The 12,419-nt window shown below is 48.7% G+C and overlaps 1 protein-coding gene across 3 annotated transcripts in view; it reads right to left on the bottom strand.

Moving 5' to 3' along the window:
• zranb3 (zinc finger, RAN-binding domain containing 3) overlaps window positions 1-12,419 on the bottom strand; it is a 55,526-nt gene that overhangs the window by 33,798 nt on the left and 9,309 nt on the right. For all 3 annotated transcript variants that reach the window (XM_076152405.1, XM_076152406.1, XM_076152404.1), the window contains exons 5-8: window positions 10,300-10,531; window positions 7,473-7,558; window positions 6,201-6,372; window positions 2,768-2,890 (exon numbers count right to left, since the gene is read on the bottom strand). In XM_076152405.1, coding sequence (XP_076008520.1) covers window positions 2,768-2,890; window positions 6,201-6,372; window positions 7,473-7,558; window positions 10,300-10,531 — 613 coding nt within the window. The remainder of the gene's footprint in view (window positions 1-2,767; window positions 2,891-6,200; window positions 6,373-7,472; window positions 7,559-10,299; window positions 10,532-12,419) is intronic.

Raw genomic sequence — 12,419 nt, 5'->3', positions numbered from 1 at the left:
CGCGTAATGCTGACCGGCGATCACGGCGTGATGGCTGTGGCCGTTTCCTGTTAGCTCTCCGCAGAGCTGCAGGGAGATGTGCGAGCGTGTCACCGAGCGATCCCGCCGCTCGGCTCATTTCAGAGCCCCGGGCCAAAAAAGCGACCGAGAATAGCACCAACTAGTGAGAAATACTGAGGTTTGATTTGAGTCAAACAGAGCCCTTAGGAGAGGCTTTTTGCAGACAGGCCCTTTCCTCGTTGGTGTGAATCCCACCCCACACCTCCTGCAACCTGACAACCTCTGCAGCCATCACACCTGCTCTGGTGGGAGAACCGCTGCTTTGCCTCGCTGATAATTAGCTGATGCGCCTGATAATGAATCTCTCCGCTGGGCCTGCCGACCCCGCTCTGTTCTGGGAGGGGGGGAGGGGAGGGGGTGTGGGGGCTACAGGGGGGTCCTCATTACTGACGGCTTGGCTTCGCCTGCTTCCTTCCGCTGAGTTTAATTAGTGCACAAACTTCTCGGTTGTCTGAAGCGGCCCGTTAGCTCGCTTTAAAGTCCAGCATCAGAGCCGTCCTCTCTGGGTAATTGGGAGCAGATGCTTGGCGGGTAAAGCAATAAAAATACCCCAAAGGCGTTTGGCAGCTCCGTCGCCAGGCAAACTGGCAGGCAGGCAGGGGCCGCGCCGCTCGTCAGAGTGACATAGATGTGTGAATCTATCGCCCCGCTCCACCCCTCCCTCCCCACAGGTCCAAAAACAGACAGAGAACATGTGTGTGTTTGTTTTTTATGAAATACAGAGTGTGTCTGACTCTGAAAACCTTTAGGAGAGGAAATGAGACTTGGTTTGCAGTATTGGCTTTGTGGCGGGTGAGTGGGCAGGGGGGCGCGGCGTAATGAAAGGAGGTCCAGTGTTAGGCTAAACTGAGCAGAAATCCAATCAGCAAACAACACCAAGCGCAAAAAGATCCAAGCTCACAGGCGGGCTGAGCGAGTAGCGCGCCGATGATTGCATTCTGCCGTTATCTCCGGTCTTCGTTAACCTCGGGGCCGCGCTCCTCACGGCTGAGGGCGTCAGGCTAATTGAGAGGAATGCTTGGCTCTCGAACGTGGCAGATGATTGGAGAGTGATGGATTTGCTGGATATGTTTACTCTGTACAAGAGTTTAACTACAAATAAAACAAATGTTGAAGCACTGAAGGTTGGAAGGATCCAGATATTGAAACTCTGCATGAGGTCAGAATTCAGAACTCGGCTCTCTGTGCCTGTGAGATATTGACAAGACAACAGACGCCAGGTGCTCTGACCCCCGACCTTCCTCCTATGGATCTGGCCACTTTCCCACACTCGGCGTGCTTATTTTCCTCTCATTAAAAAGCGTCACTTCAAACTGAGAGCCTGCGGAGTTTCCATGGCAACTACATCACAGAGATGCTATTTTAGTGCAGCGTGTAACTTTGAGATAAGGAGTAATCATGCCAGGCTGGACGCAACTGAATAATACCTCAGTTATAACTCCCTACTTTGTCTAAGTGCTTTCACGGGCGACCATTAGGCTCTGTTACCATGGCAATGGATTCCCTTGAGACCTCATTGAGTAGATGGCCAAAGCGCTCTGAACATCAAATGATGCTGTACTATCAATTCCATGATTTCCTGATACATGGAAATGAATAAAAAATGGCCCATTTTAAAGCTATTAAAAGCGCTTTGGTTAATATGTTTAGCTGCCACAGGATGTAAAGGTTAAAAACCATCAGAAGCTTAAACACGTGCATTTTCATCCCTCCAGGAGACGTGTGTGTGTGACACGGAGCTTGTTGTGCTGGTGTCATTACTGCCATCAGGTTTAACGTTACACGCTGGGTCTGTCCCCTTAAAGTCGTACTTGGATACTCAAGTACAAATTTACCATTCAGATTGTTAACGTGCAATGTTTCTACAAGTACGCAGAAGAAAGAAATATTGTGTGCACTCTTCTGTCAATCGAAACATTGCACATTGACGTTGGACAAAGGGGGGGAGAGAAATCCAGCGCTCTCTCTGCCTCCGGGGCAGCAATACTGACGAATTGGAAACAGCACGTGATCCCAAGTGACTGATCGGTTGCTCGCCAATCGCAGCTTTCCTGTGTTAAAGGAAAGTAAACGGAGCCCTGCAGGTCGGAGGCTCTGGAACATGACCTAATGTTTGAATATACTTCATGTCCTCATCGATTCATGAGGTCCATATGCTTCTGTCCATTTTGTTGTTGCTCATTCTTATAGGTTTACATAGAACCCTTCCTCACACAGTTACGAGTGACATCATATGAATAATACAGACAAGTGTAAAGTATTTTCCCCAAACCATTGAACATTTTTGGATTTGAAATGATAATGATGAGGGAAAATCAATGACATTCAGTTTTCATTGGGAAACCTTAATGAGTCCTCAAGGTTTTGGAGGCGGCGAGCTGCTCTGATTTATCATCGGTGGCTTTTTGGCACGAGCAGCTCACATATGTGCCTTTGAATAAACTAGTCAGAAAAGTTTAGGGACTGCTTTTGCATAAAAATGGGACGTAGACTGAGCCGCTGTTATTTGATCTCGCGTCAATGGTGAAACATTAGTCTCTTGAAATAGAGAACGGCCCGTTTGAAATGATAAATACAGAACGTGCCGGGGGGAGGGGGGGGGGGCTCTAAAGACAGATGGAGGTTTGGGTTCTTTGAGCGTTTTGGTTTTTAAGGCCACTGCGTGTGTATTTGCCCATTGTGTTGCTTGTCTCACAAGCACAGTTACCTTGGCAATAGCGGTCTGCTTGTACATTTGTGTGACCAGGCTCATGACCTCGCCGAAGGGGGTCTCTGCAGAGCCAGGTCCCCTCATCAGTCTCTCCCACTGGGCGAAGCAGGCCGAGGCCTCCTGCGAAGGAACAAGGAGAAGCAGAAAGACGGTGAGGCTGGCGTCCCTTATTCGTTCACCCACCTTCCCTCTCTCTTCCTCGCTCTCTGTTTTTGAGATATAAAGGGCAAAACAATTAATGGTGCTGCTGGGTGTCCTACTTTCCCTGGAAGAGAAGGAAAGGAAGAAAGAGAGAGAGATAGAAAAGAGAGAGAGAGAAGAGAGAGAGAGATGGAGAATTCCCAAGGATGCCACCCCCTCCGACTGGGCTGCTGTGTTAGGTGGGTCATGAGCGTCTCCCAATTATAGCCGCCTTGTGACAAGCCGGGGTCGAAGATGGAGAAGCAGCCGGGCCAGCACAATAAATCAAAGATGCCTCGCCTGCTCTCAAGGTGATTGGCGAGAAGTATTTAAGGCGCCGGTGCGAGCGCGGAGCGGAGCACAGTGGGAGAGGCTGCCGGGCGAGGAGCAACGTCTGCTCCCGTCCTACCCCGAGAGCGGAGCGCCGCGGAGAGGCCGCGAATACATTGTCGACATGTAGGTTAGCGCTGTTTATCATGAAAACAAGCACGCAGATGAAACCCAGGGAATTAACAGCAGGCAGCCTGAAATATCTGATCATTTTGTACAATATATTCCTGTTTTCTGACAGTAATGCAACAATGCAACAACAGTACAACTTATTATGTAGAAAATGTGGCTATAAAAGCAGCATGGTGTGTGTGTGTGTGTGTGAGTGAGTGAATGCAAAGAGCAAGCAAAGAGAGAAACGAACCCCTCAAAGTGTAAAATTGGGACATTTTGTGATTCGTAATCTAAGTGAATCCAAGCTAAAGACAAAATGGAGTGAGATGGAGCACTTTCTGAGGTCACCGTGTACCAAGCGCTGCCAAACCGTGGCCAGCCAAATAGCAAATCTGAAAGAAGAAGTGAGCCCGGCCTGATTAAGCACATACATACATAAGAGCGTGGGAAAGAGAGAGAGACATGTTTCCACATTGTGGGTTCCACGGCGAGCTCAACGCAGAGAGCTGCACACAATTTCACTCCAAGTCGAGCGCAGATCTGTGCCGTAGGGTTTAACGAGCGAATGTTTATCGCATTTAATTACAGCTAAGGATTCCTCTAGTATCTGCTGAGCGAGAAGAGAAAACCAAACACTCCACCTCCCGTGATATTCAGCGAGGCGCTACACTAACGCTGACAAAAGGCCAGGAGTGAAAACGTAAAGGGCAAGAGGGGCATAAAAAGTGTCTGGCGCTGGAAGATAAAAGCCGTCATTAGGGAGTAAAATGAGATCGAAAGGAAGGCGAGCGTGCATTAAGAGCTGCCGAACAGATCTGTAGGCACGCCGACGAGCCGAAGCATGCGTTCGCCAGGAGGGAGTAATGTCTGCCGCGCTGCCCTGTGTTCGAGGATGACCTCCGCCTGATACCTGTCGCTCACATCCGTCTTCGACTAGCGATGGAGATGAATCGGCCGTCTCAGAATGTCGCGACTCGCTCGCAGATTAGCGGAGATTTATTTGTTTGGATGGCCACAATTCTTCAAGAGGGACTAACAGGAGGACTGGTGAGGACCCCGACCAACGGGTGGCTCCAGGAGGGGGGGCTAGTTACTGTACTTACCCAGAGAAAGGGACTGTTACTTAATACCTGATACAAACACGCTATGATACAAACACGTTTTGTTTTAAGTTTCAATTGTTGCCCACTGCGAATGTTCCAGATTTATAACTGCGGAAAGCCTGGAAAAGAAATGATGTATTATATGCGACGCCGACTGCCAGAATAAGCACCCTTGAATATGAAATATGCAGATGGTGTAAAAGTAGTATTTTCCCCTCCAGGCTTCAGTGGCCCCCACCGTTTGCCGTGGGAGGGCTGAAAGAGGGAAATATAGACTCGCACAGGCGGAACAATTAATGGTTAGTGAGAGCGTGAAATGGGTTTGACGGGAAAAATATTATTCTGTCTTTGGCGCAGGTGTGAACAACTTCGATAGTCTCTGCGCCTACGCAACAAACAGACAACAACAACCGGCAAACGCAAGCCGCGGTCCCTTTTTTGATTTTTTCCCCCGAGGACTATCTCAGAGCCTCTCCCCCCGTGATCAAAGACTGCGATTGTTTCACCTGAGACCGAGAGGAGAGCGTAGCGGGAACAAGCGCGAGCCGTGACGTGAACTTATCCAGCAGTTCCTACACCTGCGCTCAGTGGCCTAATTGGTGCCACTACGGAGAAAGATTGACCATATTTAGCAACTCCCCCAATTAAAGCGTCCCCGTAACATTTAGGAAGATTGGAGTAGGAAAAAAAAAAAAAAGTCCTGCATCATCATTTTTCCGACCGACTTCCTTATTGTTGTGTCATTCCTGGAGCGGGAGTTCTCTGCTTAATTAGTAGAGAAAAGAGCTCCTCCACTGTTTCTCCCCCCTCCTGCTCCTGCTGATATGATACAAAATAAAACAAAAGGCTTTTTTAGTGGCTGTTCGGGGAGCGAGCGTTGAGTTTTACTGCTGCGGCTTTCGCCTCTCACGTCGGGGAGACACACCGACAGGCGCGCGGGACGGGTCAGAGGGTCATCTCGCCCGTTTGCACGTGTGCATTAACACACAGGCCCAGTGCGGCGTGGGCGGTAGAAACTGTTACCAACTGTACCTCGAACTTTTGGAAGACTAATAAAGATGCATTCGCCTACGCACAAACTATGACATTTACTCGACAGCTACCATGACATCCTTATTTATTATATGGAGAAAAGGGAACACACACACACACACACACACACACGCACACACATGCGCGCACACACACACACACACGGCAGTCAGAATATCTTTGGCCTAGAGGAGATTCTAAAGTGGCATTAGGGAATAGGGACTCAAAATGGCAAAGATAGCCATCATGCATGACTAAAAATGATGAGGAACCGAATCGAGAACGGCAGAAAAATATCTTAATGCTGCTGAGTCCACTTTTCTCTGTTTCAACGAAAAGTACATCCACCTGCAATGAACCTAGAGGGAATAAATACTGTGTTGTGGCTCAGGCGTACGTTAATGTCACACATCCGGGGCAGGCAACGCTGACATGTTGGAAACGGCACAAGATTATAAAGAAATGTTAAAAGAAAACTGAATTTGCCTGCAAAAAAGCATTGTTGGCGTCTCTTCTTCTTCTCTGGTCCAACCCTAGTTTTAGGAAAAGGCGTAAATCTGTGGCGTCAGTATCTGGGAACGTTTACAGTTGTGGGATATCATAGAAAGACACTTCATTCGTTGGAACATACAGATACTCTATCATGTCCGCACACGCGGGGGAGCAGCTACCTTTGCAGCGTCCTTTGGCAAGTCGAACGGGATGCGCTGTCGGATTTTGGGCGGCAGCTGGCTGAGGACGTCGGCTTTGAGGCGGCGGATCATGATCTGGCTCAGCCTCTGGTGCAGCTCGTCCAAGTTGGACGCCCCCCGATAGTCCCACTGCCTCCGCTTCCCAAAGTACCTGCGAGAGATGCAACCGCGCCGCGTGAGGAGAGGAGCTGCGGCTGCTTCTGTACATTCTCAAACCGTTACTTGACCATGAAAACTTACCAAGGAAGCGGGCGGATTTACAGCGATCGCCTGGGGGAATAGTTAAACACATTTCAACAATCCCACTTGGGAGCTGCCCAGTATTACAGCAGCCTTCCCTTCGTTTACCACTGAGCCGCTCAGCTGGAGCAGTTGGGGAAAGTGTATTTTGCTTAAGGGCACTTTGCAGAGCAGTAACTATTTTGTCTAATGGCCACAGCAGCAGGTTCATCCCAAAACTCGCCTGTAACTCACACAATTTATCAGCCAAATGGATTTTCAGAATAGAACTGGCCCTCCAAACAAAGGCTGGTTATCTGCCATATTGGCTCCAAGTCCCAACAAACTTAACAAGCCGCAGCCAAAATGTGCTGCTTCTCACTCTGGCGTTTAACAATAGCTTCTGTAGGAGGGAAGCTCATTCACTTCTAACATAACCATATTTCTGGCTCATGCGGGGATTTAAACCAGCAACTTTTCAGCTAGCGGCCCGCCTCTGTAACCTATTTTCTGATACAATTACAAACAAATACTGTAACTATCATGATGGTGACAGGTGTGGTGTGTTGGCTTCGTGTCGGGGATCAAAGATGACACCGGCACAAAACAAGTGTGTGTGTGTGACTGAGAATGCCAAAGTATTATTATACACACACACACACACACACACACACACACACACACACACACACACACACACACACACACACACACACACACACACACACACACACACACACACACACACACACACACACACACACACACACACACACACACACACACACACACACACACACGGCGATGCTGAGCTCATCCCCAACCCATCTTGAAGCTTTGATGGACGTCCAGATTAATGCATCTGATGTGACGGATGCCGGCAACTGGTAGCCAACTGGCATTTAACCCTTGGCTCCATTTTGATGCCTGGCTCAAAGCGCAAACCCTCAACCCAGCGGCATCACTACATGATCAGGCACAGCCACTCACTATCTGTGTGCGTGTGTGTGTGTGTTTGCGTGCACTGCCTACCTGAAATGGGCGTTGCAGTATTTCTTGGCGTAGTCAGTCCAGGTTCCAAAGCTCTTGGGGTAGAGAGCCTCAATCTGTGAGAAAAGCTGGGAAACAGACAGGAAATGGACCTTATCAGCAAATGTAAAGGACAGTGTTCGTGTTAGTGTCTGTCTGTGTGAATGCGAGTGTGTGTGTGTGTGTGTGAGTGAGTGTGACTGAGCCAAACAAATCCTTCTTCTTAACGCAGCGCTGCACTGAACTTTTTTTCGCAACTCGCAATTATTCATCTGTCAAGTGGCTCACCTATGTTGTGTGTTTGTGTGTGTGTGTGTGTGTGTGTGTGTGTGCTACATTCCACATCCTGTTACATTTTGTCCTTCACCTAGTTTGCTGGTGTCCATGTTGTGTGAGCGTGTGGTAATTTGTGCAGAGGAGACATTAAGCAGGTCGAGGCGCCGCACGGTCAGAAACAACATATGCAGAGAAATTCAGTAAATCATGGAAGTCATCAAAGGATCATTGCTTCAAATAGATTTTAAAATAACGTAGAGTATTTGGAAGGAGAATCTTCACGAGTGTCTGTATGCATCACCAGTGGCAACAATAGTGTCGGGGATGTGTGTGCGTTTGTGTGTGAGTGTGAGTGTGTGCGTAGCTGTAAATTTTCGGCATTTGCAGCAATTTCTGGAGTAATGACGGGAAATCATCGGAGAGGCGATCCGATCCCAGAGTGCCATCCTCAATTCGCCACTTGTACGGCAGCTTTGCATCAGCTGTGACTCCCACCACACCCCCACCCACCCACCCACCCACACCCCCACCCACCCAGGCACACACTGTTGAGATAATAGGGTGGGCGGAATGAGGGCACATTGTGAACGGGTGCAGCACGCCCTGAGCTGTGTGCTAACTCGATGTCAGCGCCGCGGTGAGTAATGATGGCAGCGGGGAGACTGGCACAGAGGCAGGGACAGCGCTTATCAGGTTTGTGCTGCGGATGATAAAATGTTCGACTCAGTTTCAAGATTCCTGTGTGGCAGAGACGGGGAGGGAGGGAGGGAAGGAGGGAGAGAGAGGGAGAGGGAGGGAGAGGGAGGGAGAGAGAGAGAGCGAGAGAGAGAGAGAGCGAGAGGGAGGGAGGGAGGGAGAGATATCTAAAAAAAACTCAACCTCAACACTGCAGTCAGGAAGGCAGGATGGCATGTATCACACACACCCCACACACACACACACACAGACACTCTTACACACCTATCCTGCGAGTGCCAACTTCACTCCATTTTTGAATTAATGAGCTGCCTGGATTTCATCAGTTAATTGTCACGAACGGATCCAGGAAACGCCGAGACAAGAGCAAACCGTGTCGCTCCAAAAGAATGGGTCCTGTTACCTTCCGTCCACGTGTGTGTGTGTGTATGTGTGTGGGGGCTATAAAAGTGGGCGGGGCCTGTAATACATACATAGCCAAAGAACAAACACAGCTCAGAACGAGATGACATATGTAACAATGTTGTGGCTCCCGAATTGGCAGTGTTACCCTGACAACACAGACTCCAGAAGCAGAAGTTTGAACTAATCAAATCGTCGCTTTACATCCGTCTTCAACAGACGGCACAACTTTCTTAACCCCCTCTGCTTGCTCCTTCCTTACACACATGATCCTTATACTAATGATGTATGATATTACTGACAGGACATAAGGAATACAGGATTGATATTGGGCCTATAGAAATAAAGCTGACTTGCTAGCTTGACTCGAAAACCGTATATGAGCTCACTTTGAATAAAATAGAATAAAAAAAGCCATAAAGCAAGTGGGTGTATGGACATATGCTGCATGTAAATACAGTACATTAAGGAAGTGTGTGTGTGTGTGCGCGTGTGTGTGCGCATGAAGATGTCTACTGTCACCGTCAAGGCTGAATTCCTTTACATCAGCTGTACGTGTGGGGGGAAATTGGATTACTAATATTTAATGCTTCATTATTCACTCATTCATCACAGACGTCTTGGTCGTGTGGAGAGTTTAATGGGGGAGAGGAGCAAAAACAGAAACGCTAACAGGATTATTACAAACAGTGTAAAGGCTTAATCACCGGGGCCATCATTAGCGCGCCGTGTAGCAGCAGAAGTTCTTATTGACGCCGTTATTGTCTGAACATCGGGGGCCGCTGGAAAAGATTTCCTATTCACACCGAGTCCACTTCATCTTCAGGGGCAGCGGTGATGGAATGTGTCTGCAATCTACTGCCTCTATATCATATATATATATATATAAAATGCTATAATAAATCATTATGGAGAGGGGAGCGGCTGTGTTGTCCTGTGAACATCCCCTCTTATTGTCTCTAAATTCAATAGTTTCCCCCTGTGTCACTCTTTTTATTACTCGTCTCATTTATTGCCGCACTCTGTCGCTTCATATCGGGTTTTGTAAATGAATTTTTTTTTTTTTCCCCGCCGCAACAAAGGTTATTGAAATAAGCGCAGAGGATCCTGCAGGATAAAGTGACGCCCGAGTTAATTGGCTTTTCGGGTGGGGGGGGGGGGACGGGGAACGTGTGGATCTCTGCATAACCCGATCCCGAGCAGGTTCGCTCTGCCGTCTATGTGAGTTGCCGTGGCGATGGGCCCTGCTGTAAAGCAAAAAAACGCTGTTGCGAAACGGAAAAAAGGCCGGAGCTGCGTTTAATCTTTAATTAAAAAATTCACCACAGCGTTTGGAGGAGGTTTTAATATAATGAATAAAGTTTATCGGGTCTGTTTTCTTTTCTCCCCCCCCCCCCATACTAGTCAGCGGGGTCATTAAATTTTCATAAAGCTAAATTTCTGTTATTATTGCTACCTCCTCGGGCCGGCCTAGGGCTGGAGTGCCGGTGAGCAGGATGGCTCGCTTGGCGCTCTGGATGAGAGGGACCAGGAGGTTGGTTCTCGCCGCGTTCCTGGATTTCAGGTAATGCGACTCGTCCGCCACGACCACGGCGAAGCGCTGCTTGGTCAGAGCCTCCACTAGGGGGCGGGCATCGTTGGTCAGCAGGCCGTAACCCAGCACGGTCACCTTACTGCTGCTGATCCCCCTGGAAGGACAAGAACACACAGCTTTACTCATTTAGAACATTGTGATGAAACAACATAAGAACTATGAACAGGAAAAAATAGAACTAAGGGGACTTCCGGGTCCCTGAAATTAGCCAAAATGAAACAAAGTAGAATTTTTCCACCTGCATCCTCTTTGTCAGCAAACAAGCAAACTTTGTCCTCTGCATTTAACCTGTGCTAATTATCAGGAGCAGTGGGACGGCACAGTGTGGCACCCGGGCACCAACGCCAGGTCTCGTCTAGTGCCTTGGTCAAGGGCAATGGCAGGGGCATTAACCTGGCACGTGTTTGGATTGTGGCGGAAAACCGGGGAACCTGGGGAGAACTCGGACGGATGGAGAGAGGACGTGCAAATCCCAAACACAAAGGGCCGTGGCAGGCATGGGAATTCAAACCAAGGACCTTCTTTGGGTGAGGCAGCGTTGCTAACGGCTACCGAGCTGCCATTATGGCTGCAGCTGTAGGCGATAGAAGCGTCTCACCTTTAACATCCACAAAGACCGGCACAAACTGTCCACATCCTTTCAAACGCTCTGGTTCTTCTTGACATAACAACCCAACCTCGACGGGTCAAAACGGGTGTGTGGATATTTGATAAATGTTAAGTCACACACACACACACACGGTCACACTGCCGGTGACAGAACAGGGCTGCCTTTCCTCCATCCTCTCATCTGCAGCTCTAAAGAGACGCTTCTCCTTGGATGCGACGCCTCTCCTTGGATCTATGGCAATTTCTATATTTTCCAAGCTATTGCACAACACAACACAAACAAAGCACAGGATGCAAAAGCACCGAGGCGACTTCAGACAAATCTTTTTTTCCGAGGAATGAAAAAAACACCCGAGCGTCTGTCAGGCTCTAATTCTCTGCTTTTTGCAGAGCCGACAACGCTAAGGTGCCATTCATGTTCTCTATAAAAGAAATAAGGGAGCCAAAACACTAAGCGGAGGTGCTGCATAATCTTTTTCCCCGCTCCTCCGTTCAGTCATTAACACATCCAGTGCGAGGACACGTTTCCCCCCAGAAGGGTTTTCACAACCTCTTTGCGCCTCGTCTGTGATGTGAGGTGCAGCTTCTCTCCCTCCGAGTCACAAACACGGAAAAGTTTGCTTCATTCCATCAGAGAGAAAAGGAAAGAAGGAAGGAAGTAGGGGAAAGTTGAGGGGATGAAAGCGAGAACAGGCTGTTCAATTCAACGTCGTGAGCCGACGCAAACTTTGATCAATACAAACAACTGTGAGGATAAGGCAGGATGCTTCGCCGCAGCACCCCTCCCCCCCCCTTCCTACACTTCCTGCTTAGAGAATTTGAAGACATCACCCCGACGCGATCTGTCTGTCAGTTCTGTCGAGGTGTCTGGGCCTCCGCGGCTCCTGACACCGAGCCGCAATTTGAGAATAATGTGTCAGCCCTCCTCTCCATCGATCACGCCCTGCGGTTCTGTGAGTGAGCGCGTGCGGCCATCTTTTTCCCTCCCTTCTCTTTTATGCCACGCCGCTAGCACTGTCTGTCTGTCTGGAGACGAAGAAGAAGAAGAGGCGCTGTGAGACGGAAACGGGACAAAACCGCGCCGCTCGTTATGCGATCGCGACTTCTTCTCGAGCTCCGATAACACAGGAGCTGCAGCACATCCATACAAAGGCATGAGACTATGGATTACGTGTGGAGTATGTAATTGGTGAGATTATGGGCTCGGCATAGTTCAGTGAGCACAAAGGGCCTCAGAGATCACAGGTCTGGATATGCAGGAGAAGAAGAAGAAATGTGTCTTTTTAATTAATAATAAGCTCATTTACTGAAAGGAGGATGTTCGTCTTTCTTTTAAACGTCTTCACTGTTTAACCTTTCATCAGATTACTAAT

Source organism: Genypterus blacodes, unplaced genomic scaffold, assembly GCF_046128005.1.
Source record: "Genypterus blacodes isolate CSIRO-AG114 ecotype Tasmania unplaced genomic scaffold, CSIRO-AGI_Gbla_v1 ptg000056l_1, whole genome shotgun sequence".
Lineage (NCBI taxonomy): Eukaryota > Metazoa > Chordata > Actinopteri > Ophidiiformes > Ophidiidae > Genypterus > Genypterus blacodes.
This window is presented reverse-complemented; position numbering and strand designations above follow the sequence as displayed.